The sequence below is a fragment of the Pipistrellus kuhlii genome, unplaced genomic scaffold (assembly GCF_014108245.1).
Source record: "Pipistrellus kuhlii isolate mPipKuh1 unplaced genomic scaffold, mPipKuh1.p scaffold_m20_p_30, whole genome shotgun sequence".
NCBI classification, from domain to species: domain Eukaryota; kingdom Metazoa; phylum Chordata; class Mammalia; order Chiroptera; family Vespertilionidae; genus Pipistrellus; species Pipistrellus kuhlii.
The window spans coordinates 5881595-5909039 of record NW_023425530.1 but is presented as its reverse complement, the minus strand read 5'-3'; the positions used below and the strand labels follow the sequence as shown (position 1 = coordinate 5909039).

Below are 27445 nucleotides of genomic sequence, written 5' to 3'. Positions count from 1 at the left end.
AGCACACACAGTGGAAAAATATTCTATGTGAGGAAAGTGGTTAAGTTTTCAGTTTCTCCCAAGTCTCATAGAAAGCATGGAAGTACACATTCTGCGGAAAACTTTATGAATGTAAGCAATGTGGGAAAACCTGATGTGTTACGCATCTTAGAAGATGTGTTGAAAGGAAGCCTCATGAGTGGGCCTGGCCCACAGCGTGGGGTTGCACAAGGATGCACCAGGGTGGAATAGGATCCCTGACACAAAGGTTTTCAGCCTTATTTTACTGGTTCCTCACCAGAGTGGGCTGCTGTGTTGGGTTGAGTTCCAGGAAGGTGCCCAGCCCACATACAGTGTGCTTCTGCTCTGGGAACTGAGCATTGCTCCTGTCCTCATAGTCCAGGTTCCGTGTGTGGCCTGCGGGCCCAGCTTCTGAACTCTGCTATACCCCACTAGCATGTGCAAGGCAAATCTCCCTCCTTACAGGTTCCCTCTCTTGGCTCTGAAGGGCTGTGGGACCTGGAGTGTTTGCAACAGGCAGGCCAGGTGCTAGCATCCCACAGGCAGACCTGTGGCTCTCATCACCAGGAAACCAACTTTGTAGAAAAACAATGGGATGTTTTGAATTTAGGCAGGCGTGGTAGGAATGAAAAGGTTTTGAGTCTCCTTTCATAGATGGATCCAAAGCAGATTACTAGAATATAGTGCCCTATTTTACAATGTACGTAGTGATAGCATAATTGCAGAAAATCTTTTCTAAGTATGTTGAAACACCTAGAGTCAACTGAGTCATCCTACTGGCACCAAATAAGATGTCTTATGAAAAATACAAAGTTGAGAGACATTAGAGCACTAATTTGGATTAATAAGTTAATAGAAATAGTACTATGATCTTAGCACTGAATGAGGTCCATCAGGCAAGACATATGAAACACAGTTCCAGTTTTACAAGAGTTTGATGGTAAATTGTTACCATCATTAAATTAATCTCAAGTAAATAATAACCAAGCAATTTTTAATAAGACTGAAAATTCCTTTTTTTTTTTTTTTTTTTTTTTTACCTGGAAGTAGATTTGAGACTCATATTTAAAGACAGTTTGGCCGTGGCTAGTTTGGCTCAGTGGATAGAGCATTGGACTGTGGATTGAAGCATCCCTGGTTCAATTCCAGTCAAGGGGATATGCCCGGATTGCTGGCTCAATTCACGGTAGGGAGTGACAAGGAGGCAGCCAATCCTTGATATTCTCTCATCATTTTTTTTTTTTAATAACTATGTAAATGGTTTTTTTAACCCTAAGTTTTTTTTTTTTTTCTTCTAGGAGTTTTATGGTTTCAAGTCTTACATTTAAGCCTTTAATACATTTGAGTTAATTTAAAAAATATATATATTTTATTGATTTTTTACAGAGAGGAAGAGAGAGGAATAGAGAGTTAGAAATGTCGATGAGAGAGAATCATCGATCAGCTGTCTCTTGCACACCCCCTCTGGGGATGTGCCCGCAACCAAGGTACATGCCCCTGACCGGAATCGAACCCGGGACCTTTCAGTCCTCAGGCTGATGCTCTATCCATTGAGCCAGACCAGTTTTGGCTGTCCCCTTCTTCAGGGGCTCAGTGTGACTGCTGAGCCTTTGCCTGTGCTGACAGGCAGCCTCCTCCAGGGGCCTCACCTGGTGGCCCTAGTGGTCAGGGGGCTGAGTGCACAGGGGACAGAACAGCGGTAGGTCCTCCTCTCAGAAGAGGGCCATGACCTTGTGCTTGCCTCACAAGCACCTCCCTCCCTGCCTCTTTTTGCCCCTGGTGGTCTGGAGGAGCTTAGTGAAATCCATCATCCTTCCTGTTGGGTGTTGCTCCTCAACATTCATCTCTTCGCATGGGTGACGGCACATGGGGCAAGGAAACCTGTCCTGTAGACCAGGCCAGGACTGCTGGATGCAGGAGGGACAGGCGTTCTGCCCACCTTCTCAGGTCAGCAGACACATGGGATAGTTGATCTGAGCCAGGAGTCCTACCAGAGCTGATTCAATCGCCAGTGGGCCCAGAATGAAGGAGTGGACTGAGGTGGGTTTCTTTGGGAAGCTGGGGGCTCTGCAGTGAGAAGTGGATGCCCCGGAAATCTCAGTCCTCACTTTGATCTTGGTTTATGAGTTCTGTGAGTCCCCTGACCTTTTATTTATTTATTTAAATATATTTTATTGATTTTTCACAGAGAGGAAGAGAGAGGGATAGAGTTTGAAGTATCAGTGAGAGAGAATCATTGATCAGCTGCCTCTTGCACACTCCCACTGGGGATGTGCCCGCAACCAAGGTACATGCCCTTGACTGGAATCGAACCTGGGACCTTTTGAAAGTCCCCAGGCTGACACTCTATCCACTGAGCCAAACCAGTTTTGGCACTATGTCCCTTTTTTATATGGTTTATAAAGTTTGTAGTTCTTTGTGCTTTGATATCCCCTCTGATTTGTCACTATAGCAACCCGAGAGCTCAAACCACAGGTGAGGTACCTGAGATTCTCTTGTCCCTTATTGTCTTCCTATTCCCTTTGGGCTTTCCTCTTCCCTCTCTGAAGGAGTGGCTCCCTTCCCTTTATTTTGTAAATGTAGACCTGCAACTCTCGGCTCCTCTCTTCTGTGGAAATGTGTGCCTTCTGGCAGCTCCCTTACTCTCTGAATATGTGCTCTTTTCAGCCCGGTGCTTTCCCTACAGACCGCTTAATTTTTAAAATTTCCTAAATCTGCCTACTTTGCCCCCCAAAGCTCCTCTCACCATTTGGGATGTGGCTTATTTTGAGTTGAAGGCAATCAAACTGCAATAGACTTAGGAAAAGCCCTTAACTCTTCCTGCACTGCTCCCGCACCCCCCAAAATTTTAACATTCCCCACTTGTGAGATAATCAGCAATTATAAAGGAAATTTATATTAGGAAAGGGACCTTTGTACCTGGAAGAGAACTGTTGTCAGAGACTAGAGGCCTGGTGCACAAATTTGTGCACCAGTGGGAGGCTCCCTCTGGGTGGCTGCAGTGATTGGCACCCATGCTCTCACCCCCAGCTTGCACCCATGGCCCCACCTAACTCCATCATTGCTTGGTAGCTGGGTGCCAGCCTCATCCTCTGCTGTCGCCGCTCCATCTACAGGGTGATTGGGTGCCCCCTGTCACCCGCTTTGGCATGGCACTGCCCGCTCACCTGCTCCACCATGGTTTTACTCTCTTCAGGCCCATCATGACCAGCAGTGCCTCCACCACCACCCTCTGTCAGTGCTGCATCGCCTATGCCATTATGTTTCATGCTGCCCCCTGGTGGCCAGCGCATGTCATAGCGAGCATTCAGACTCTCAGTTGAACTCCTTCATAGGGGGCAATTTGCATATTTGGCTTTTATTATATAGTATACCTTTTTCACCCAAGAGACTTATTAACTGGACCACCTTTGCTTAACATTTCTTCCTCTCATGTTCCAGTGAATTGCCTCCCACAGCCCCAGAAGATCCAGACCTCTAGCCTTCCCTCACCTCCAGAGGGCATAGAAGTCTCATTTCTCTGACCACTAGTTGAGTTTCAATTCTTTGTGACATTCCTGCATATATAAAAACATTCTATTTAAAAAGTTTTTGTTTCTTGTTAACCCAAGTTAGGCAGTTAGACAGCCATTAGTGGACCAAGGAAGAAGGGCCAGTACAGAAGGCCACCAGGGTGGAAAAGCCCCAGGTGCCTAGCAAGGAACAATCAATTGGGGTGGGACCCTTCCCTCCGGTGACTCCCTCACCCTGCATATCCACAGAGTTTGGGTCCCCTGACCTTCCTGCATGGATACAACCTCTATTCCTCAGTATTACTTCAGTTCCAGACCCAGGTAAGCAATAAAATCATCCTCAGGACCAGCTGCATGGAATAATGATTCCTTGCCCTGGTGCCTGCCAATCACTCAGTGGCCACCTCAACCCTGAAAGGACACACCTGGGAAACTGCAGAATATTCTGTTGATTTCTTGCCCCAGGACCTCCCCTAAAATCTCCCATCCTCACTCTAGCCAGTTTGGCTCAATGGAGGGCTTCGGCCTGTGAACTGGAGGGTCCCAGGTTTGATTCTAGTCAAGAGCACATGCCTGGGTTGTGGGCTCACCCCCCAGTAAGCAGTGTGCTGGAGGCAGCTAGTCAATGATTCTTTCATCATTGGCGTTTCCATCTCTCCCTCTTCCTCTCCCTCTCTGAAACCAGTAAAAAAATATATTAAAAAAAAAAAAATCTCTACCCTTAAAACCCTTTGGTCTGAGAAACCGCCTGAGAGCGCCCTTATCCCTTTTTCTTCACCCTTCCTTGCCCCCTCTCCCACCCCATCGCAGGAATGTTTCCATTAGCTTGCTCACTCCCAAGATCCAAGGGACCTTCCTTTACCTCTATAATTTGTTTCCTAAGCCAATCTGTTCTAGGAACTACTTCTTCCATTTCTGTGATTTATCAAATAAATGTTCTTTTACAGTTTGGGATCTTGGCTCCTAATTCTTTCCTAGCCAGAACCCAAGTACCGAGGTTGCTGAACTCAGGTTTGGTCTGAGCCTACTGGTCAGACATCTGTTGCTGTTCCCATCGCCTGTAGCAATTGTGTTTAATGTCAATTTAATTCTTAGACCAGCCTAGAATGGTATACGGGAAATTTGTTCCTCCCATACAATGCCAAACTCTTAGAGTCAGGTATATAAGAATAATAATATCACTATAATGTTTTATGAGGATATAAAAGTTAAAGAAAGCCTTGGTATTGAGATAGTATTTATAATGGCTACAAATTCACATTTACCAAATTTAGTTTGCTTTTTCAACCTTACTCCTCTACAGTATCCTATATAATAAAAGACTAATATGCAAACAGACCAAACAGTGGAACAACCGGTTGCTATGACATGCACTGAACACCAGGGGCAGATGCTCAATGCAGAAGCTTCCCCATGATCATCAGTGCATTCCCACAGGGGAAGCGCCACTCAGCCAGAAGCCAGGCTAATAACTGGTCAGCACAGTGATGGAGGCGGGAGCCTCTCCTGCCTCCGCAGCAGCAATAAAGAAGTCCAACTGCTGGGGAGCGGGCCTAAGTCATCAGTTGGGCACCCCGAAGGGCTCCCCGACTGCGAGAGGGCGCACAGGCTGAGGGACTCTCAAGCGTACAAATCTCATGCACTCACCTCTAGTGTTGTGTAAGGAAATACAATTGTCCCTCTACCTTCCTAGGTTGTGAGCTGAAAAATTCCTGTAATAAAAAGACATACTAAGCCTTAGCCAGTTTCGTTGTGTGGAGAGAGCATCAGCCTGGGGACTGAAGGGTCCCAGGTTTCTATATCTCTCTCCCTTTCCCTTCTTATTTGAAATCTACAAAAATATATTTAAAAGCTATAAGACAGCCTTAGCCGGTTTGGCTCAAGGATTAGAGTGTCGGCCTACAGACCAAAGGTCCTGGATTTGATTTCAGTCAAGGGCAGGTACCTTGGTTGCAGGCTCTTCCTTGGTGAGCCATCGGCAGGACTCCTGAAGGAGGCAACCAATTGATATCTTTCTCTCACATCGATGTTCTCTTTCTTTTCCTCTCTCTTCCTTTCTCTAAGAAATCAATGGAAAAATAAGAAAAACGTCATTTGGTATGTATTCATTTTGTACTATTGGCCCCCCATGACATGCATTGAATCAATGTGCTTCACCCATATATATATTCTATCTTAACAGAAAAGTGCCTTTTTAGTGACCAGAAGAGGCTTACCCCATTTTTTTTTGTCAATAAACGTTTTTGTAGTATTTCAACTACACTATTCACTATTATTTCACTCAATAAATATTTGCCATATGTGTAAGTATGCAAAGTGCACTGTAGAGTCCCATGTGAGTTATTTTCATCTGTATCCTTTGCTTCTTGTCATTGCGTTTGGCTGAGTTTAGACTATGAATTTTGCATTAAGAAGAGAAGACCTGTGATTGGACAATAAGATCCAGAGTCAGAGATGACCCTGGCTCTGTCAGGTCAACGTGAGGAAGGTTGTGAACTACATTTTGCACAATCTGGTGCCTTTATGGCTCCGTGTTAGAAATCAACATGGCATCACTTCCATGAAACGTGAATGCTGAGGTGAAATAGGATTAGATTGGCTTTGAACCCTCTTATATAAAGGAGATGGCCAGAAGCATAAAGCTTTGTGTACATTGGCTTCGAGTTTGTTTTCTCAGTCTTTGCCCTGCCAGCCACTGTTTCACTTTTCTTAATGTCGAGTGTAAGCTTTACAGATGTTCAGAATTCAACAGTAATGACCCAGTGTAGGTTGGCTTTTTCTGCAAGCCCATAGGTGTCCACCAGGCAACAAACAGACTGTTATGGTTGAGGCTGTTTTCTGAAGGGTACTGTCTCTTCTCTAGATTGCATTTGCATGAGATCTAATTTGACTGGTAATTATCTTGCCCTGTTGGTTCTACTGCTGACTGTGATTCAGATCCCACTGTGACAGCTACAATGGTGCAGTGCCAAGGAGCCCCGTGACAGTTTGTTCTTGTGCCGCCCTCTGCAGTGAGGGCTCTGAGCCAGTCCTTCCATGTGAGAATCGGCACTTTCCTCATTTCAGGCAGACTCTGGATGTGTGCTGTCACTCAGAGCTGAACCTAATTTCTCAATGTTTTCAGTTATCTTTGTATGTGATTAAAATTATATGCATTTTAAAAAATGTATTTTGATTGATTTTTTTTTTTTTTGCCTTAATTCATTGTGGTCATGGAGTAGCTCTGTGTGATTGATGGACATGAGTGGTATGATCTTTTCTTTGCTACCAGGTATGTCTAGGGCTGGCAGGAAGTGTAAGGCCTGCAACTCTTCTGGGAAAGCTTTTGCCTTTCTTGTTATCTAAATACTGAAATATTTCCTTTTATTGAGTAGGGTGATATGCAAATTAACCTTCACTCCATCACAAAGATGGTGGCGCCTATAGCCACAAGATGGTGGTGCCCAGTCCTCTCAGCCCCACTGGAGTTGTGGAGGCTGCTGAGAGCAGACAGTGTGGGCGGCCTGGCAGAATGCTTGCTTCATCACTGCGGCAAAGAGGCAAGCGTTCCATGCCCCATGCCCGCTGTGGACGGGCCTTTGGCCAGGCTGGGGCCCGGAACACTTGTATCACGGAGAGCCTCCGGGCCGCGGGCGCAGAGCAGCCAGGCCCCACAGAAAGCTACTGGAGCACAGATTTTTGCGCAGAGTGACTAGTATATATATATAATTTCTAAGCATTTACTCCTTGAAAAGTTTTCTGTTTTATGAGTCAACGGAAGTTCATAAATTAGGAATATTGTCAAAGCATACAATCCAAGCCAGAAAACAGAGCTAGAGTCTCTCTTCCAAAGAAGCTGTTCTTAGTGATAGAGTATGACTTTCTTTTACTGTTTATTTTTAAGTGTACTTTTATTGATTTCAGAGAGAAACATCAATGATGACAGAGAATCATTGATCAGCTGCCTCCTGCACACCCACTATGGGGATCAAGCTTGCAACCTGGATATGTGCCCTTAACTGGACTCTTACCAGGGACCCTTTAATCAGCAGGCAGATGCCCTGTCTACTAACCCAAACCAGCTTGAACTCTCTTTTACTTTTAAATTACATATATATATATATATATATATATATATATATATATATATATATATATATTTTTTTTTTTTTTTTTTGATTTTTTTACAGAGAGAAAGGGAGAGGAATAGAAAGTTAGAAACATAGATGAGAGAGAAACATCAATCATCTGCCTCCTGCACACCCCCTACTGGGGATATGCATGCAACCAAGGTATATGACCTTGACCAGAATTAAACCTGGGACCTTTCAGTCCTCAGGCCAACACTCTATCCACTAAGCCAAACCAGTTACGGCATTTTATATATATATATTGAAAAAGACAGAGAAACATCAATCTGTTCTATTTATTTCTACATTCATTGGCTGATTTTTGTGTGTGACCTGGGATTTAACCTGCTATCTTGGCACATTGGGATGATGCTCTAATCATCTGAGCTTTTCGGCAAGGTTGGAAAACAGCGTGGTGATCCACTGCATGACATTCTGGCAAAGACGAAGGTTTGATTTTGCTGGTGTCCCTCAGTGGTTGAGTGTCGACCTAGAAGCAGGAGGTCATTGTTCTATTTCCAGTCATGACACACACCTGGTTTGCAGACTTGATCCCCAGTAGGGGGCGTGCAGGAGGCAGCCAATTAATGATTCTCATCATTGATGTTTCTATTTCTCGCTTTCCCTTTCTCTCTGAAGCCCATAAAAAATACTTAAGAAAAGAAAAAAGGGAAAGATTTAGAGCACATGTGTCAAACACAAGGCCCGAGGGCCAAATCCGTCCCGCCAGGCCTTACAATGTGGCCCGCACCGCGCTGTCATCACTGCACTCCGCTGCGTTTCCATCACAATGACAATTAATGACTGTTCAGTAAACCATTCGGCCCGCGATTTAGGCTGGATTTTAGATTTTGGCCCCTTCTCTGATTGAGTTCGACACCCCTAATTTAGAGGAAGCTCTAACAAATCCCGTATAAACAGCCCCCACAATTGTGTTCCTTTGGAGCAATGGAGAGTTCTCTGTCATGGGGTGTGCCGCGCCAGCACAGCCAAGGGTTCGACCAGCCTGAGTGGGGGTGATGAAGGATGGAGAAAAAAGACAAGAGGATAACCGGGTCTAGGAGGGTCTTCTGTGCCTGGTGAAAAGTCACCCTGCGGACAAGGCCCCACCCTACAATGACTGCCCATTGCTGGACACCTGGCCTTCCACCCTGGTGACCTCTGTACCTGGCCCGTCTCCCTGCTCTGCGTGGGTCTGTGCTGCCCACAAGATAACCACAAGTAAGGGTGGCTCATGACCTCAGAGGACCGTGACTGAATCACCAGTGGGAACACATTTTTCACGTGAAAAACATTTGCTAGCCGCGACCGGTTTGGCTCAGTGGATAGAGCGTCGGCCTGCGGACTGAGGGGTCCCCAGTTTGATTCCGGTCAAGGGCATGTACCTTGGTTGTGGGCACATCCCCAGTGGGGGGTGTGCAAGAGGCGGCTGATCGATGATTCTCTCTCATCGATGTTTCTAACTCTCTATCCCTCTCTCTTCCTCTCTGTGAAAAATCAATAAAATATATATTTTTAAAAAAACATTTGCTAAAGGTAACCATTCTGAATACACAGAAGTCACTTTTCGCGCTGCACATGATGGCCTGGTTTCAATGCTCTTCCTGGGGATCTGGCTGTAGTTCTGGAAGGATCCCACCCTAAGGCATCCCTGGTCCCTGAGCCTGTGCACCTTTTTGGCAAATGCACACGTCAGACTCCAGCTGTCAACAAAGATCAAAATGGAGCCAGATTCATGAGGTGCCTTTTCAGGGTGTGTGTTTGCAAGGAGGGACCACTGTTCCCTGGGGACTCTCAGTGCTTCCTCTCTGCATTGGGCTCAGGCCTGTGCAGCTCAGGCGCTAGGGGGCGATGTGCAAAGTGTGCGTCCTGTGAGGAGCGGTGGGAGCGGGTGGGTGGGGCCAGGCTCTGCTTCCACCCTGTTGTTCCCTTCGCTTCAGCTGCACTGAGATGGCATCTTCCTCTCTCCGTCCTCCTCTGTGGGGCTGCGGTGTGTGAGGCGGTGGGGCAGCAGGGGACTCGGGCCGGGAACGGACATGGTGAGTGACGGCCGGGCGCGGAGGCGGCAGGAGGGCGGGGAGCCGCCGGGGACCGTCTGTCCGCGGGCAGGTCCGGGCTGCGGACCCCAGGCGCCCGGGCTCCGCGGAGGCTGCAGGCCCCTCGGGCTCGCAGGGGGCCCCGCCGGGACCCGGGTCCAGGGCGTCCCCGCGGCGGGGCCTGGGGCTGCGGAGCGAGTCCGGGCGGCTCCGCGCCCACAGCCCGGGCTCCGCAGCGGGTGCGGGGCCGCGCGGAGGGTCCGTGGGGACCTGGGGCTCGGCCTCCGCGGTCCGTGCCCGGGGGGAGCTGTGGTCTGTGGCCTGTCCCTCCTTTCCCCCCAGAGGGACCGTGTTCTCCTGGGTGTGATGTGTGTGGGGCAGGCTCTCCAGTCCCCCCGTCCCCCAGGCCCTGCTCTGCAGCCAATGCCTGCATTCCCAGCCTCTCCCCGGACCCTGAGCCCCATGTTCCCTCCTCTGAGTCACAGCATCGTTATCAGCGGTTTGTGTTGTGGTGCTTTTCAAACGGTTAAAAACAAGATTCAGCTGAGTAAGTGGAAGGTCTAACGGGCTTGATTCCCATCCACAAATCCGGCCGCATCCCATCTGATAAATCAGTGTTTCCCAACCTTCTCCCATGATGAGAATCACCTGGTGGAGTTGTTAAAACACAGATTCCCGGATCCCAACTAAGAAGTGCTAAACTAGAATTTTTGGGAACATATAGGTAAAATTGCATACCTAACTTAGTGCTCTGTATATAAAATCTGTCTTAGAGCACTAGTTAAGTATACAATTTTACCTATATGTTCCCAAAAATTCTAGTTTAGCACTTCTTAGTTGGGATCCGGGAATCTGTGTTTTAACAACTCCACCAGGTGATTCTCATCATGGGAGAAGGTTGGGAAACACTGTGATAAATAGCACCTGAGGGCTGTTCAAGTGTCGTGTACAATAGGCAGGAAGGAGGCGTCTTTAAGAGGTTAGTGTCTCAGGCGGGGTCCCGTTCCTTAGGGCTGTGGTCGGCAAACTGCGGCTCGCGAGCCACATGCAGTCCTTTGGCCCCTTGAGTGTGGCTCTTCCACAAATACCACGGCCTGGGCGAGTCTATTTTGAAGAAGTGGCGTTAGAAGAAGTTTAAGTTGAAAAAATTTGGCTCTCAAAAGAAATTTCAAACCTTGTACTGTTGATATTTGGCTCTGTTGACTAATGAGTTTGCCTCCGCTGCTAGGGGAAGGAACACAGGAGGCTTTTAGAGGGATCAGTGTTGAACAGCAGGTTGCTGGGTGACTGGGTTAGAATGTTACTCCTGGGAGAGGTGAAACTGCAGTTACACACAGGCATGCACCCCTGAGCCTGGGGAGTCCATCCTGTGGCAGTGTTGTCGTTTTCAGTTCTTACACACACCTGCATGGTGTAGCCTGCTACACACCTAGGCCACATGGGGTAGCCTGTGGGTCCCAGGCAGCAAACCTGTGCAACGTGGTGCTGTACTGAGTACTGTAGGCCAGTGTTTCCCTAACTTTTGACATATGTGTACCCCTTCTACAATTTTCGTAACGCTGAGTACCCCTCGTACTCACGAGAACGTAGAATTAGGCGCAGCTAAGCACGGTGCAGTGCATATCCCCACCAAACTCCTGTGCAACGCGTACCCCCACCAAACTCTTCCCGTACCCCCGGGGGTACGCGCACCACACTTTGGGAAACACTGCTGTAGGCAATTGTAACGCAGTGGTAGTGAGCATTTATGAGAAGGTGCGGTAAAAATGTGGTGGCAAGATAGAAAATGGTGCATCCGTGTGTCTGACCCTGAATGGACTACAGGACTGGAGGCTGCTCTGCAGGAGTCAGTGGTCGGTGAGTGAATGTGAAGGCCTAGGACGCTCCTGTGCACGACTGTAGACTGTATCACACTGCGCACTGAGGCCAGGAAATGTACAAAACACAGATCCATCAAGCCCAGGGGGCAATGATGCAATCAAAAGGCTCAGTCAGCACAAGGCCTCTGAGGCTGTGCCCGCATAAACCAGCACACTGCTTCACAGCAGAGTTTTCTTTCACTCAGTAGAAAGCTCACCTGGGTACAGAGGACAGTATAGCAAATCCACGAACCAGCTCACCATCATCAGGTTTCTATGCAGTGACCGTAACTGTATGTGCTGGGCTTTCACAGGACTGGCCGCACAGGCAGCTTGCTTACACCAGCATCATCATAAACATCTGAGCAATGCATCGCCCTGTGACATTGTGATGGGTATGACGTCACTAGGTGATTGCAGTGTTTCAAATCCACTGTAATCTTTTCGTTTTATAGAAGGGATTTTATTCTTCATTAAATTACAATCGACATTTTATTAGTAAGGTATACAGCATAATGATTTGATGTTTATATGTATTATGAAATGATAATCACAATGAGTCTTGTTATCGTCTGTCATCATACAGACTTACAGAATACTTTTTTTTTGTTTTGAGAACTTTTAAGATTTATTCTTAGCAACTTTCACATCTGAAATATGGTATTACTAACTGCCGTCTCCATGCTGTAAGCTGCGTTTCCATGACTTACTTTATAACTGGACGTTTGTGCCTTTTGATACCCTTCATCCATTTGACCCCCACCTCACCCCGTACACCACTCCTGCAACCTCTAGCAACCATCAATCTGTGCTCTATCTATGGAGTTGTTTGTTTGTTTGTTTGTTTTTTAAATTCCACAGATAAGTGAGAACACATGGTATTTTTCTTTTTCTGACTTATTTCATAAAGCATCCTGCCCTCAAGGTTCATGAACGTGTGGCAGAATTTCTGATAGCTGAATAATACAGTAATAGTCCTTTGTGTATGCATGCACCTTTTTCTTTAAAAAAGTTTTTTTATCTTTCATTGGTTTTTGGAGACAGTGGAAGAGAAAGGGAAAGACAGAGAGAAATATCGATGTGAGAGAAACACATCACTGGTGGCGCCTGCACATACCCTCAGCATGGCTCAGACCAGCGAGGTTAGTTGCATCCAAGGTACATGTCCTTGACCGGAATCAAACTTGAGACCCTTTGGTCCAGAGGTCAACACTCTATTCACTGAGCAAAACTGGCTAGTATTTAAAGTTGTGTTTTTTCCAATAAGTTGACAAAATATATTAGTTTCTGGTGTCACCATAAAGACTAGTCATGTACATAACTTACAAAGTCTAATACCCATCAGTTACCACACATAGTTAATAGAATATTATTACTACTAGAGGACCGGTGCATGACTTTTTTCCCCGGGTTGGGGGGTGGGGAGGGTTCCCATGATCCACCTGCAGTGTGTTAAGTTTTGCTTTTGGTGATGTGACTTTATACAACTGATTCATTGTGCGCCCTTTTTTAATAGAACAGACTCAAAATTTGAATATTTATTATTTTCCCACTAGAGGCCCGCTGTATGAAATTTATAAAAAATATATATTTTATTGATTTTTTACAGAGAGAAAGGGAGAGAAGTAGAGAGCTAGAAACGTCGATGAGAGAGAAACATCAACCAGCTGCCTCTTGCACACCCCCTACCGGGATGTGCCTGCAACCAATGTACATGCCCTTGACCGGAATCGAACCTGGGACCTTTCAGTCCGCAGACCGATGCTCTACCTCTGAGCCAAACTGGTTTCTGCCCGCTGTACGAAATTTGTGCAGGGGTGGGGGTGGTCCCTCAGCCCGGCCTGCACCCTCTTGCAATCTGGGATCACTGGCTCCTAACCGCTCGCCTGCCTGCCTGCCTGCCTGCCTGATTGTCCCTAACTACTCTGCTTACCTGCCTCATCACACCTAATCATTCACCTGCCTGCCTGATCACCCCTAACCACTCTGCTTGCCTGCCTGATCATCTCTAACCCCTCTGCCTGCCTGATCACCCCTAACCACTTTGCCTGCCTGTCTGATCACCCCTAACTGTAGGAATCTCTTTCACGACCAGCGTGAAAAGAGTTCCAATTCAGGGTTCGGGTTCTGGAGAAGGGACGCACACAAATGAAAAGACTTGAGACTTGAAGAAATTCAATTTGGCGATATGGGGAGCCAGGCAGTAGTCCAACTCAACTGGGAGAACTACTCCTGCTCTGACCCTGCCATTCCCCCCCCCCTTTTTTTTTAAATAAATCTTTATTGTTCATATTATTACAAAACTTCCTCATTTTTTCCCCCTCCACCAGATTCCCACCCCACCCTCTGCCCTTTCCCCACCCTCCATTGTCCTCATCCATGGGTGCACAGTTTATGTTCAGTCTCTTCCCGCACTCCCCTCTCCTCTTTTCCCTGAAAATCATCAGTTCACTCCCCTTCCATACCTCTGATTCTATTATATTCAACAGTTAATATTGTTCATCATTTTTTAATTCCCTTGGTTTTTAGATTCACTTGTTGATAGTTACATATTTGTTGTTCATACTTTTTATCTTTATTTTCTTCCTCTTCCTAAAGAACTCCCTTCAGCAATTCATATAATTCTGGTTTGGTGGTGATGAACTCCTTTAGCTTTTTTTTTTATTGGTGAAGCTCTTTATCTGGCCTTCAATTCTGAGTGATAGCTTTGCTGGGTAGATTATTTTTGGCTGTTGGTTCTTGCTATTCATCACCTTGAATATTTCTTGCCATTCCCATCTGGCCTGCATGGTTTCTGTTGAGAAATCAGCTGACAATTGTATGGGTGTCCCTTTATAGGTAACTACCTGCTTTGCTCTTGCTGCTTTTAATATTCTCTCTTTGTCTTTTGCTCTTGGAATTTTAATTATGATGTGTCTTGATGTGGTCCTCTTTGGATTCCTTTTGTTTGGAGTTCTGTGTGCTTCCTGGACTTGTAAGTCTAATTCTTTCACCAGGTGGGGGAAGTTTTCTGTCACTATTTCTTTCAGTATGTTTTTGATATCTTGCTCTCTCTCTTCTTCTGGGACCCCCATAATTCTGATGTTGGTTTGCTTGAAGTTGTCCCAGAGGTTTCTTACATTATCTTCAACTTTCTGGATTCTCTTGTCTTCTTGCTTCTGCGGAGGAGTGTTTTCTGGCTCTTTATGTTCCAAATGTTTGACTTGATTCTTGCAATCTTCCATTCTGTTTTTAGGGCTCTGTATAATATTTTTTATTTCTGACAATGTATTCTTTATTTCTAGTTGATCCCTTTTCATATCCTCATAGGTCTTGTTTATTTTATCAGCCTTTTCTAGGAAATTCTTGAAAAACCTTATAAGCGTGGTTTTGAACTCTATATCCAGCTGCTTTTTGTCCTCCATTTCTTTTGTTTGTGGTCTGTTTCCTTGTCTCGGTATTTTTGCAGCTTCCCTGAGTTGGTAGCCTTAAAAGTCTCTGTGTTCAGCTTGGATGGGGCAGAATTTCAGGGTGGAGCCTACAGCCTTGGCTTCCGTCATCCCCTCCCTATGAGGCTCCTGAGTCTCAGTATTCCTCAGTATCCTTTGGTACTCGCTGCAAGGACCTCTGAGAGAAAGGTGCCCTCGAGTTTCGCCCGCTACCAAACAGTCTAGGCTCTCCCCCAATGAGCCAGGAGCTGGGGTTCAGTGCAGTTGGAAGTGGGGTTAAGAGCAGTCTGGAGTTTATGTCTCCTTCCCACTAGGGCAATCCAGCGGCACAGTCAACAGTCCATATTTTTTAAAAAATATATATATTTTATTGATTTTTCACAGAGAGGAAGGGAGAGAGATAGAGAGCTAGAAACATCGATGAGAGAGATACATCGACCAGCTGCCTCCTGCACACCCCCCACCGGAGATGTGCCTGCAACCAATGTATATGCCCTTGACCCGAATCGAACCTGGGACCTTTCAGTCTACAGGTCGACGCTTTTTCCACTGAGCCAAACCAGTTTCGGCAACAGTCCGTATTTTAACGGGGATTGCATTGAACCTACAGATTGCTTTGGGTAGTATGGATATTTTGATGACGTTGATTCTACCAATCCATGAACACGGTATGTTCTTCCATCTGTTATGTCTTCCTCTGTTCTTCAATATGGCGTGGTCTCTGTGCTGCTGGTGTCCTCCCTAGAGTGTTTGTGGTAGCCACGGGGTTTTGCCACCGAAGACTGCCCGAATTGGCAGCCCTTTGGAGGACCTGCAATGTCTAACTGTCCCTATTTCACTCACACACACACCTACTCAGGTCCACACACTGCTGTATCGCTCTTTCACTCACTCACACACTCTCCCTCCCTGCCTTCCTGCCTGTCGCCATTTTTTGAAAAAATATTTTTAACTTATTGGAATGACATTGGCTAGGAAACTTACATAAGATTCAAGTGTACAATTGTGTAGCACATCATGTGTACCTTGTATTGTGTGTCCCCCACCCGAAGTCTCCTTCCATCACCTTTTAATCCTCCCCTTTACTCCCTTTTACCTCCTGACACTCCCCTTTCCCTGTGGTACCCCATGCTGTTGTCTAAGAGTTTGTTTGTATTGCCACCCTCTGCCCCTCGGACAGTTGTCAGTCTGTTCTGTGTATCTATGAGTCTCTATAGACTTTGTTAGTTTCTCTTTGTTACATTCCAAATATAAATGAAATCATGTGATATGTGCTTTTCTTACTAGTTTTCTTCACTTACCATAATACTCTCTAGGTCTGTTCCTGCTGTCATGGAGGATTAGATTTCCTTCATTTTTATGCCTGAGCTTAATTGAGTTTGACCACAGCTTTTTATTCACTCACCTACTGAAGCACACTTGTGTTTCTTTCAAATCTGGGCTATTGTAAATAATGCTACAATGAACACAGAGGTTCATTGTAGCATTATTTTCTTTTGCTTTAGTGTTTAAATATAATATATATATATATATATATATATATATATATATATATATATATATATATATATATATTTTTTTTTTTTTTTTTTTTTTTTTTTTTTTTTTTTCCCAGAAGTGAATTAGCTAGGTCATTGCCAGGCTGGTGTGACAGATGGTTGGATTATCCTGACAAAAAGTTTGCTGTGAAAGAGAGGCTTAAGGTACTGCCTGGCTAAAGGAACCCAGGCATCCTGATTGCCTGCCTTGTTAGGCTTTTATTGTAGCAGCAGTTTAAGATAAAGTTTCTCTTTCAGGTAAGTAATTTTGGGAGGAAACTTGTATTTGTAATATCCTTTAAGAAGCACACCCAAAGATTAAGTACAAGGATTCCAGTAAACACCCAGTGTCTGCCCAGGCACAGAATTGTTTGGAAAGGTCAAGGAATAATTAGGGCCACCACCTTCAGTGCACTCCTAGGTTGAAATTTCAGTAAACAGGGCAGGCAGCCTTCCACACACTTCCCTTTTTTTTTCCAGAATGTTCTCTTTACAGACTTTCCAGCCGAGTCTCGGGTGCTCCCCAACATCTTCTCCCTTTTTTGTTTTGCTGAATGTACTGGTAGAAGTCAGAGAGAGGCAGCAAACGTTCTGCTTTGGAATATCAGAGTCTGTGAATTGCATTTACTGTTCCATCTCAATTTTACAGGCTCTGAGAATAACAAAGGGAAGAATGGTTAGTTATCTGGAATGTGCAGAGCAGGGGTCCTCAAACTTTTTAAAGTGGGGGCCAGATCACGGTCCCTCAGAGAGCTGGAGGGCCAGACTATATGAACTACTAATTCCTACTGTAACACCTCGGCTGCGCTCACTGCCCAAAAAACCTGGCGGGCCGAATCTAACTCCTCTGCGGGCCGCATGTGGCCCGCGGGCCGTAGTTTGAAGACGCCTGGAGAGTGTGAGTACGCTCCAATAATTGCTTAGCCTTTGCCATCAGCTTCACCATCATTCCCCAGGTTATTCTGAGGGCCATTTGGGTCTGGGGAAGGCATTGTTCAGGGCTGTGGAGTCCGTAGGCCCAAACTCCTAATTTCTGGAAGAGAACTGGTCCCGTGCCATGCCATGGCAGGGTTTAATCTGGCGAGCTGGAATCCACAGTGGTCCTGTGGGGCTATAAACACACACATATCCTCTCTACTGTCTACATCTCCCACCAGACCTTTGGTTTGTGAGATGGGGTTATTGAGGTCAAGCACTGTTCTATAGAAGATTGAAAATGATCATTCAGAGTAAAAATATTAAGGCTAAAAAATGCTTTAGATAGTAGTATAGCAGGGTTCTTCAGTATCATATTCCCTATTTTTTAACTCTTATACCCTTCCGGGCACCATGGCCACATTCAATGGTGACCTGCCCTTGTGGATTGTAAGGGATTCCCGTGGAATGTTGGGTGGACAAAGGTCTGCAAAAGGGAGTGAAGCCACGGCTGCTATAAACAGGCCCATTATCAGTTTTTCTTGGTTAATATAGCTAAAATTGAAACAGGTCTTGTTGAATTCATGCAAAGAGCTTAATTGTTACTTATCGATATTAAAAATTGCCAATTACTGGATGGACAGGTAGGGAAATATATAATTTATCAAATTGCTTTAAATATGCTTTCTTATATTTAAAAATAAAAAAGTTTGCCTTAATCAGTTTGGTTCACTGGACAAACCATTGGTCCTGGGTTCTATTCTGGTCAAAGTCTTGTACCTTGGTTGCAGGCACATCCCCAGTGGATGGGGGTGTGCAGGAGGCAGTTGATTGATGTTTCTCTCATTGATGTTCTGGCTCTGTCTCCCTCTACTGCGTGGGTGAGATCCCAGGCTGTGGGTGCGCACGCCACTGCCAATCTGAGACCCCAGGCTGGGGCATGGGCCCAAACCACCACTTGGTGCTGGAGCGTTCCCAAGTGGCTGCAGGAGGGCAAGAACATCCCCAAGTCACTATGGTGATGCAGGGATGTTCCCGTCCCACCCCCAGTCACTTGGCACCTGCACCCATAGGCTCTGAGTGGCCAGAGAGTGTTCTGGGACCCCGGCCGTTCAGGGCCTATGGGCCTACAGGCTAGGAGAACCCTGAGTCTGTAGGATGTTCCCAGGACCCAGGCCAATCAGTGCCTGCGTATGCAAATTAACTGCCATTTTTGTTGGGTTAATTTGCATACTCGCTCCGATTGGCTGTGGGCATAGCGAAGGTACAGTCAATTACCATTTTTCTCTTTTATTAGTGTAGACCCCCGTACTGTTATAACCATTCTCCTATATGCTTATGTTTGATGTTTTAGGACTCAGTGGCCTTTGAGGATGTTAATGTGGAGTTCACCATGGAGGAGTGGGCTTTCCTGCATCCAATCCAGAAGAAACTTTACACAGATGTGATGCTGGAAACCTTCTGGAACCTGGCATCAGTAGGTAGGTATCACAAGTTATTTTTTTTTAAATATATTTTTGTTGATTTTAGAGAGGAAGGAGAGGGAGAGAACGAGAAAAAAATCAATGATGAGAGAGAATCACTGATTGAGTATCTCCTGCACGACTCACACTGGGAATCAAGCCTGCAAACTGCTCCTACTGGAAATTGACCTGTGACCTCCTGGTTCATACAGTTCATAGGTTGATGGTCAAACACAGAGTAACTCTGGTCTGCAACAACTTGTTACTTATGTAGACAATTAGAAAACTAGTGTAGCTTGCTCATTAATGCTGTTTCAAGAATTGAAATATGCAAAAAGAATACATTGGTAATTAAACTAGGAATGATCACAGCTCATTGTGTCCCTAAAATCTTACCATTTTTATATTCTCTAACAGTTTATAATGCTTTTTCTAGCATGTATTTTAGAAGAACAATGTGATTACCATGACAGTGAAGATCAGTATGAATATTACAGGAGGAATCTTAGGTGAGTCACATTGACATGACAAAGCATTAAGAGTATCTTTGTGTTTGTTTTTTTTTAAAGTAGGTTTTTATATATTTTGTTTATAATTTAATATATCTTTAATGTATTTCATAGAGGTGGGAAGAGGGAGAAAGAAAGAAACATCAACAATGAGAGAGAATTAATGATGGCTGCCTCCTGCATGCCCCACATTCAGAATTATATCCAAAACCTGGGAATGTGCCCTGACCATAAATTGAACTATGGCCGCCTGGTTCAGAGGTCAGTGCTCAACTACTGAGCCTTGCTGGTGGTGCAAAAATATGTATTTATTGATTTTAATATGTGTTTTTGAGAGTGAGAGATAAAAAAATCAATAGAATGCCTACTGCATGCCTGGTACTGGGTTTAATAAGTCTGCAGTTTGGCCATATTCCCTTTCAGGGAATTGAACCAGGAAGCCCTTGGTGCATAGGTCTATCCTAAACCACTGAGTCATATAGGCCTGGTCCACAAAAGAATCTTAAAAACAGATAATCCAATTGTATCAGCTAAGTTTTAAATGTATTGATTTTTAGAAGAATATCATCAAAATGTTTTTTTTTTCTGAAATATGATCTAGATCAGTGTTTTTCAACCTTTTTTAGGCAAAGGCACACTTGTTTCATGAAAAAAATCACGAGGCACACCACCATTAGAAAATGTTAAAAAATTTAACTCTGTGCCTATATTGACTATATATAAAGTAATTCTCTTGAATAGGAATCAAATAAACACAAAGAAAGTATTTTATAATTACTTTATTATGAAATATTAAGTAAACAAAATAGTGAAAAATTATAAAATTCTTGTCTTGTCTGCACCTACGGCACACCAGGCAACATCTCGCGGCACACTAGTGTGCCGCGGAACAGCGGTTGAAAAACGCTGATCTAGATGTTTAGTGTACACTTGGTGCCCTGACTGGTTTGGCTCAGTAGATGGAGCATCAGCTTGTGATCTGAGGGATCTGGGTTCGATTCCAGTCAAGGGCATGTACCTTGGTTGTGGGCACATCCCCAGTGGGGGTGTGCAGGAGGCAACTGATTGATATTTCTCTCTCATCGATGTTTCTGACTATCCCTCTTCCTTCTTCTCTCTAAAAAAATTAATAAAATATATTTAAAAAAAATAATTACTTGGAAACAATACGCAAAAAGTACTGTCAATGAATATAAGTGTTTTTATAATATCAATTATCCACCTTATATCAGAAGTTTTAAGATATACACCTTCAAAAAATAGAATGTTCAGAAACCCCACGCTTTCTTTGGAAATGGTAAAAATATCATTGTCATGTTATTAATAAATATTAAATCATTAACAAAGTATTAATATTCTTCTCATTTTTACAACAGTCATATGGTAGAGAGACTCTGTACAAGGAAGGATGGTAGTCAACACAGAGAAAACTTCAGCCAGATTCCATATAATAATGAAACTAAGGAAATTCCTGAAATAACACAACCTAAATCCAGGTTGTGCAGGCAAATCTTCATACGTTATTTATTGTTGAGTAACCACCTGAGTTCTCACATTGGACCCAAACTATATCTGTGTCAGGAATATGAAGAAAACTCTTATAAATGTAAGGAATCTGAGAAAGCTTTCAAGCCTTACCAACATATTCAGAGCCATGAAGATAGCCCCACTGGGAAAACTTTTTACTATTCAACTTTCCTTAGAAATCATGAAAGAATGAATATTGCTGGGAAATCGTATGAGTGTGAGCAATGTGGAAAAAGCTTTAATCATTTCATTTACTTTAAACTTCACAAAAATACTCATAGTGGAGAGAAGCCATATCAAAGTAAGCAATGTGGCAAAGCTTCCAGTTCTCCCAAGTATTCTGGAGAAAATGAAAGAACGCACACTGCAGAAAAGCCCTATCAATGTAAGGAATCTGGAAAAACTTTCAGTTCCACTTCTCTTAGTAATCAAGAAAGAACACACACTGCTGAGAAACCTTATGAATGTGGGAACGTCTTCAGTTCGCTCAGCTCTCTTGGAAAACTTAAAAGTAGTTGTGCCGGAAAGAAACCTCATGAATGTAAGGAATGTGGTAAAACATTTTGTCGTCGCTATTCCCTTATAATTCATCAAAGAGTGCATACTGAGGGAAAACCATATGAATGTAAGCTTTGTGGTAAAGTCTTCTCTTATCCAACTTCCCTCCAAAATCATAAAAGAACTCATACTGGGGGGAAACCTTATGGTTGTAAGCAATGTGGGAAAGCCTTCAGTTGTCCAAAGTATTATCGAGAGCATCAACGGACACAATATGGAGAAAAGCCCTATGAATGTAAGCCATGTGGGAAAGCTTTAGGATATTCCACTGCTCTTCGAAATCATGAAAGAATGCATACTGGGGAGAAACCGTATAAATGTAAGCAATGTGGGAAAGCCTTCCATTGTAGCAACTCTCTTCAAAAACATAAACGATGTCATGACAGAAAGAAGCCTCATGAATGTAAGGAATGTGGTAAAACATTCCACCATCCCTGTTCCCTTAGAAATCATGAAAGAACTCATACTGGGGAAAAACCCTATAGATGTAAGCATTGTGGCAAAGCTTTCTATTTTCTGTCTGCCCTCCAACGTCATGAAAGAACTCATACTCGGGTATATCGCTATGAATGTAAACATTGTGGTAAAGGTTTCTATTATCAGTCTTCTCTCCAACATCATGAAAGAACTCATACTGGGGAAAAGCCCTATAAATGTAAGGTTTGTGGTAAAGGTTTTTATTATTCAACTTCCCTTCATTATCATGAAAGACTGCACACTGGGGAAAAACCCTATCAATGTAAGGAATGTGGGAAAGCCTTCATTTCTCCCAGCTCTCTTGAAAAACATAAAAGAAGTCATGTCGGAAAGAAGCCTCATGAATGTAAGGAATGTGGTAAAACATTTTATGATCCATATTATCTTCGATTTCATGAAAGTATTCATACTGGAGTAAAACGATATGAATGTAAGTATTGTGATAAAGCTTTCTCTTACCCATCTTCCCTCCAATATCATGAAAGGAGTCGTCATAAGGGAAAACCCTATGAATGTAAGCAATGTGGGAAAGCTTTCTTTGCTTTGGGTGGCCTCCGACGTCATGAAAGAATTCATACTGGGGAAAAACCCTATAAGTGTAAGCAATGTAGCAAAACTTTCTCTAATTTTACTTCCCTCCAACGTCATGAAAGAATTCATACCAGGGAAAAATCCTATGAATGTCAGCATTGTGGTAAAACTTTTAGTTTTTCCAAATCTCTTATAAATCATGAAAAAATGCATACTGTGCAGAAACTCTTTGAATGTAAGCAATGTGGCAAAGCTTTCAGACATTCCAAATACCTTAGAAATCATGAAAAAATTCATACTCTGGAGAAACCATATGAATGTAAGCAATGTGGGAAAGCTTTCAGACATTCCAAATACCTTAGAAATCATGAAAAAATTCATACTGTGGAGAAACCCTATGAATGTAAGCAATGTGGGAAAGCTTTCAGATGTCCTACATATTTTAGAAATCATGAAAGAATGCATACTGGCGAGAAATCCTATGAATGTAAGCAGTGTGGGAAATTTTTTAGTAATCCCAGTTCTCTTGGAACACACAAAAGGAATCATGATGGAAAGAAGCCTCATGAATGTAAGGAATGTGGTAAAACATTCCTTTATCCCTCCTTCCTTAGAATTCATGAAAGAATGCATACTGGGGAAAAACCCTATGAATGTAACCATTGCGGTAGAGCTTTTTCTTATCCAAGTAACCTTCGATGTCATGAAAGAACTCATAATAAGGAAAAACTGTATGAAGGTAAGCAATGTGAGAAAGCCTTTATTCATCCCAGTTTCCTTGAAATTCACCTAAACACTCATAATGGAGAGAAATCATCATGAATAAAGAACTAACACTGAAAATAAGCCATGTCCTGTCAAGATTGTAGAAAAGCCTTTGACAATCCCAGTTCTTTTTTCCCCCTTTATCCTCACCTGCAGGTATTTTTCCATTGAGAGAGTGGAAGTCAGAAAGGCAGAGAGCAATACTGATGTGAGAGAAACATCAATTGGTTGCCTCCTGCAAATGCCCAACATGAAAGCACAGACAATGGAGAAAAGCTCTATGAATGTGGTAAAGCTTTCAGATTCTCCAAGTCTCTTAGAAATCATGAAAGAACACATACTAGGGGAAAACCTTATGAATGTAAGCAATGTGGAAAAACCTTCAGTTTTATCACACATCTTAGAAGACATAAAAGAAATCATGATGGAAATAAGGCTCATGAATAAGGAATGAATTAAACCTCTTTGCCATCCCTTTTATCTTAGATACCATGAAATGTATACTGGGGAGAAACACTATGAATGCAAGTGATGTGGGATAACCTATAGTCATCCCCAATCCTTTGAAATGCACAAAAATTCTCATAGTGAAGAGAAACTACATGAATGGAAGGAATGTGCTAAAGCCTTCAGGTTCCCAACTAGTTTTTACAGATATGTGAAAACAAAATGTATTGATAAACTGTTAACGTAAGGAATAGGGAAGAGCCTTCATTTACCTCTCAGTTGTACCATTCATGTATGATAATCCATACTGGGGATGGACCCTAGAAATGTAAGAGGGTTGCAGAGCATTTATTTCTTCCAGTTGATTGTAAAGGATTAATGAAATCACTGAAGAGAAGCCCTGACATGAAAATATGGAAGGAGAACCTTTGGCCATTCTAGTTTTTTACAAAATCATGAAAGAACTCACACCCCATAGTAAGTGTATGAACATAAGGAATGTGGGAGAGCTTTTCTTGGACATGTGAGAATGCACCTGGAGAAATAGTGAATACATATGGAGAAGGTTGAAAAGCCTTCAGCTGTCCCTTTTCCTTGGAAAGGTCATGAAAAAACTCAAAGTGGAGAAGTTTATTGAATGTAAAAATGTAAGAAAACCTTCATGTTGCCTCATATTTGTACAATATCACGTGAGGATGTACACTGTATAATTGACAATGAAAATAAACTTTAATATTTTAAAAAGTTTCAAAGTAGCTTGAAAATTTCCCTTAAAAAATCCTATTAATATAACTAATTAGTACATGTAAGCCTGTTGCAAATGAAGTCATATACTTCCCAAAACTCACACCATTAAAGAAGTTCTATAAACTTTTGACTTATTTGTTCATTATCAGTACTCATTCTTTGTTAGTTTTTTTTTAAATTGTTTTTTGGAAGTGAGGAAATTGAGAGAGTAGTAGAGAGAAACATCCATGTAAGAGAAACATAGATGGGTTGTCTTCCCATGTGCCTGACAAAGGATCAACCCAGCTACCCAGTAATGTGCCCTGACAGGTATTGAATGAATAGGCCCTACAAGCATATGTATTCTTTTTTTAATTTTTCAATTGCACTTGAAATTCACTATTATTTTAGTCAATAAGTATTTGCCATATATTTGTACTTTCGCACAGTTCATTGTAGAGTCCTATGAATTATTTTCATGTTTGGTATTGGTGTTGCTTTTGACTGGAAACTGTACAGGCAGTTCACGTTAAGAACAGAATATTTTAGTTTGTTTTTCTCACTCTTTGCCATACCAGCCAAGAATATCCTCAAAACTGCCAGTCACTCCTTCACTTCCCTTGACTTTGGGTGTAAGCTTTATAATTGTTCACAATTCAACATTAAAGATGCAGCATAGAATGGCTCTTCCTGACACCAGTGCCTCTCAGAGAAGTAAATATTGTTACACTAGAGGCCCGGTGCACAGATTTGTGCACAGATGGGGTCCCTCTACCTGGCCTGCGCAGACTGGACCAAATCTGGCTCTCTGACATACCCAAAGAGATCCCCAATTGTGTGAGGGTTGTCGCAATCCAGAATCTGGCTCTTTCCTCTCTGGTTCCAGGAGCTCGGGAGCTGCCTGTGTTGAACCTCACCCCCTAGTGGTCATTGCACATTATAGCTACTGTACACTCAGCCAATCAGCAGGTTGCTTAAGTGTTTTTTGTTTTTGTATTTTAAAATATATTTTATTGATTTTTTACAGAGAGGAAGGGAGAGGGATAGAGAGAAACACCGATGAGAAAGAAATGTCAAATCAGCTGCCTCTTGCACACTCCCTACTGGGTATATGCCCGAATCCAAGGTACATGCCCTTGACTGGAATCGAACCTGGGACCCTTGAATCCACAGGCCGATGCTCCATCCACTGAGCCAAACCGGCCAGGGCAGGGTTTTTATATTATAGACTAGAGGCCCAAAGCTCAAAGATTTGTACAAGAATGTGCTTTCCTTCCCCTGGCTTCAGGCACTGCCTTCGCTCTAGCCAGAGCAGCCTTTCTGCCTTCCCCCATTACCTAGAGGCCCATAGTGGCCGGGGTGGTGCAGAATGCCTGCATATGCAAATTAACCTGTCATCTTTGTTGTGTTATTTTGCATACTCCTGATTGGCTGGTGGGTGTCGCAGATGTACGGTCAGTTAGCATGTTACTCTTTTATTAGGTAGATTGCATGTATTATATTTTTGTTTGGGTTGTTTTCCTCCCAGTGTGAGTAGGAATATTTCAAGGTCTATTATTTTGAGTGTCAAATGGATTTTTAGAGTTTAGACTGGAGGTTTTGAAGTATAATTGTTTTTATTTTTTATTTTTAAATAAATCTTTATTCAGATTATTACAAATGTGTTCCTCTTCCCCCCCCCCCCTTAATTGCTCTCCTCCACCAGGTTCCCACCTCATCCCACCTTCTGCCCTTTCCCCACCCCCCATTGTCCTCATCCATAGGTGCACAGTTTTTGTTCAAAAGTATAATAGTTTTTAAAATAAATTCTTGCCATGGGACCAATAATTAGCATTTTTTTTTGAAATGCAGTAATTGATACTTGTATATTTTCTTGTTGAGCTAGCAAAGTGTCTTACCATTTTAATACCTTCTTTACACATGAACATTGGGTTTAAACAAGTTTTTTATTGTTCCAGCACTGGCTTTGTGTCACTTGAAACATCAGTGGTGGCTCAGAGCAATGTCAGGGGGGAGTAGAGTTCTGAGCCAAGTGCTTTAAGCTAAGGAAGCCACACCCTGAGCCTGCCAATGAAGTACCTGAAGGTTCACTGACCTTCCTGGGGAGCCTCTCCCTGCAGGTGTCCTACCTGCTCACACCCACCATGGAGGGAGCCTTTACAGGGAGAGAAGCTACAGCCCTGGAGAGCTGGGGTGCAGGTGCACCTGCGGGAGGGGGTTATGCCCTCCGAGGTTTTAGTTGAGGTCCCCCTAGGCCTGTTCCTAGGCATCAGTTGAAGTTTTGCATCCAGGGAGTGGGTGCACATTGAGAAAACCTGGGAAAGTCAGGAGGGTGTGTCCTGGGGTAGGGATTGTGAGATTGGGAGTTCATTTGGATTAGAACCTTACGCTGAATCCAGCTGAGCACCCATCACTGTGAGCTGCAGCCTGAGAGAGAGCACGTCTGCTGGCGGTGGCAGGGTTGGAGCAGCACCTTGTGTGAGATACGTGAGATGCCCTAGCTGATTTTCACGGGTCTGGGTTCAGCAACAGAGGTGGTTGAATTCTGGCTGGGAATGAATTCAGAGCCAAGACTCAAACTATAAGAGAACATTGATTCGGGAAATCACAGAGGTAGAAGTAATTCTTAGAAGAAAAGGAATTAGGAAACAAGTTACAGAGATAACGAAAGGGTCCTAGGCTCTTAGAAGAGAGAAAAGTAGCTGTCACAGGCCCGGGGGGATGGGTGGATGAGGAGAGGTGGGGACAGGCTCCCAGGAAGGAGAGCCAGCTGCGTTCTCTGTCCTAGGGGTTTAAGGGTGGAGATTTTAAGGGAGGTCCTGGGGGAAATCTCAGAATATTCAGCAGCTTTCCTGAATTGTCCCTTCACGACTGGGTCTCCACTGAGTGATGGCTAATGGCCAAGGCCCAGGACATCATTCAGTGCAGCTGGTCCTACGGTCAGCCCTGCATCGCTTTTCTGATTTTTCGGCTTTGCTGGGCCTGCAGCTGAAATAGAAGTGTGGCCTGGAGGCTATTTCTAGGGGGAAAGGCCCGGGGTCCAAT

At 43.8% G+C, this 27445-nt stretch overlaps 1 protein-coding gene and 1 long non-coding RNA gene across 3 annotated transcripts; one reads left to right on the top strand and one right to left on the bottom strand.

The window, feature by feature from the left end:
* Nucleotides 1-6071: 6071 nt before the first annotated feature.
* On the bottom strand, nucleotides 6072-25419 carry LOC123653328. Its single transcript, XR_006743061.1, has 3 exons — nucleotides 24976-25419; nucleotides 8624-8627; nucleotides 6072-6197 (listed from the first exon to the last, which is right to left on the bottom strand). It is a non-coding gene; the product is annotated as an uncharacterized LOC123653328 (long non-coding RNA).
* LOC118731265 (zinc finger protein 709-like) lies at nucleotides 16949-24297 on the top strand. Of its 2 annotated transcripts, XM_045589272.1 has the most exons (5): nucleotides 16949-17158; nucleotides 18752-18878; nucleotides 19297-19369; nucleotides 20746-21629; nucleotides 21714-24297. In XM_045589272.1, the coding sequence occupies exons 1-5, from the start codon at nucleotides 16964-16966 to the stop codon at nucleotides 23282-23284; spliced, it is 2850 nt and encodes a 949-aa protein (XP_045445228.1). In that variant the 5' UTR covers nucleotides 16949-16963; the 3' UTR covers nucleotides 23285-24297. The 2 variants fall into 2 exon arrangements, with proteins under 2 accessions (XP_045445228.1, XP_045445229.1); XM_045589273.1 differs by lacking the exon at nucleotides 16949-17158 and having other exon boundaries at nucleotides 18751-18878; nucleotides 19278-19369.
* Nucleotides 25420-27445: the final 2026 nt, after the last annotated feature.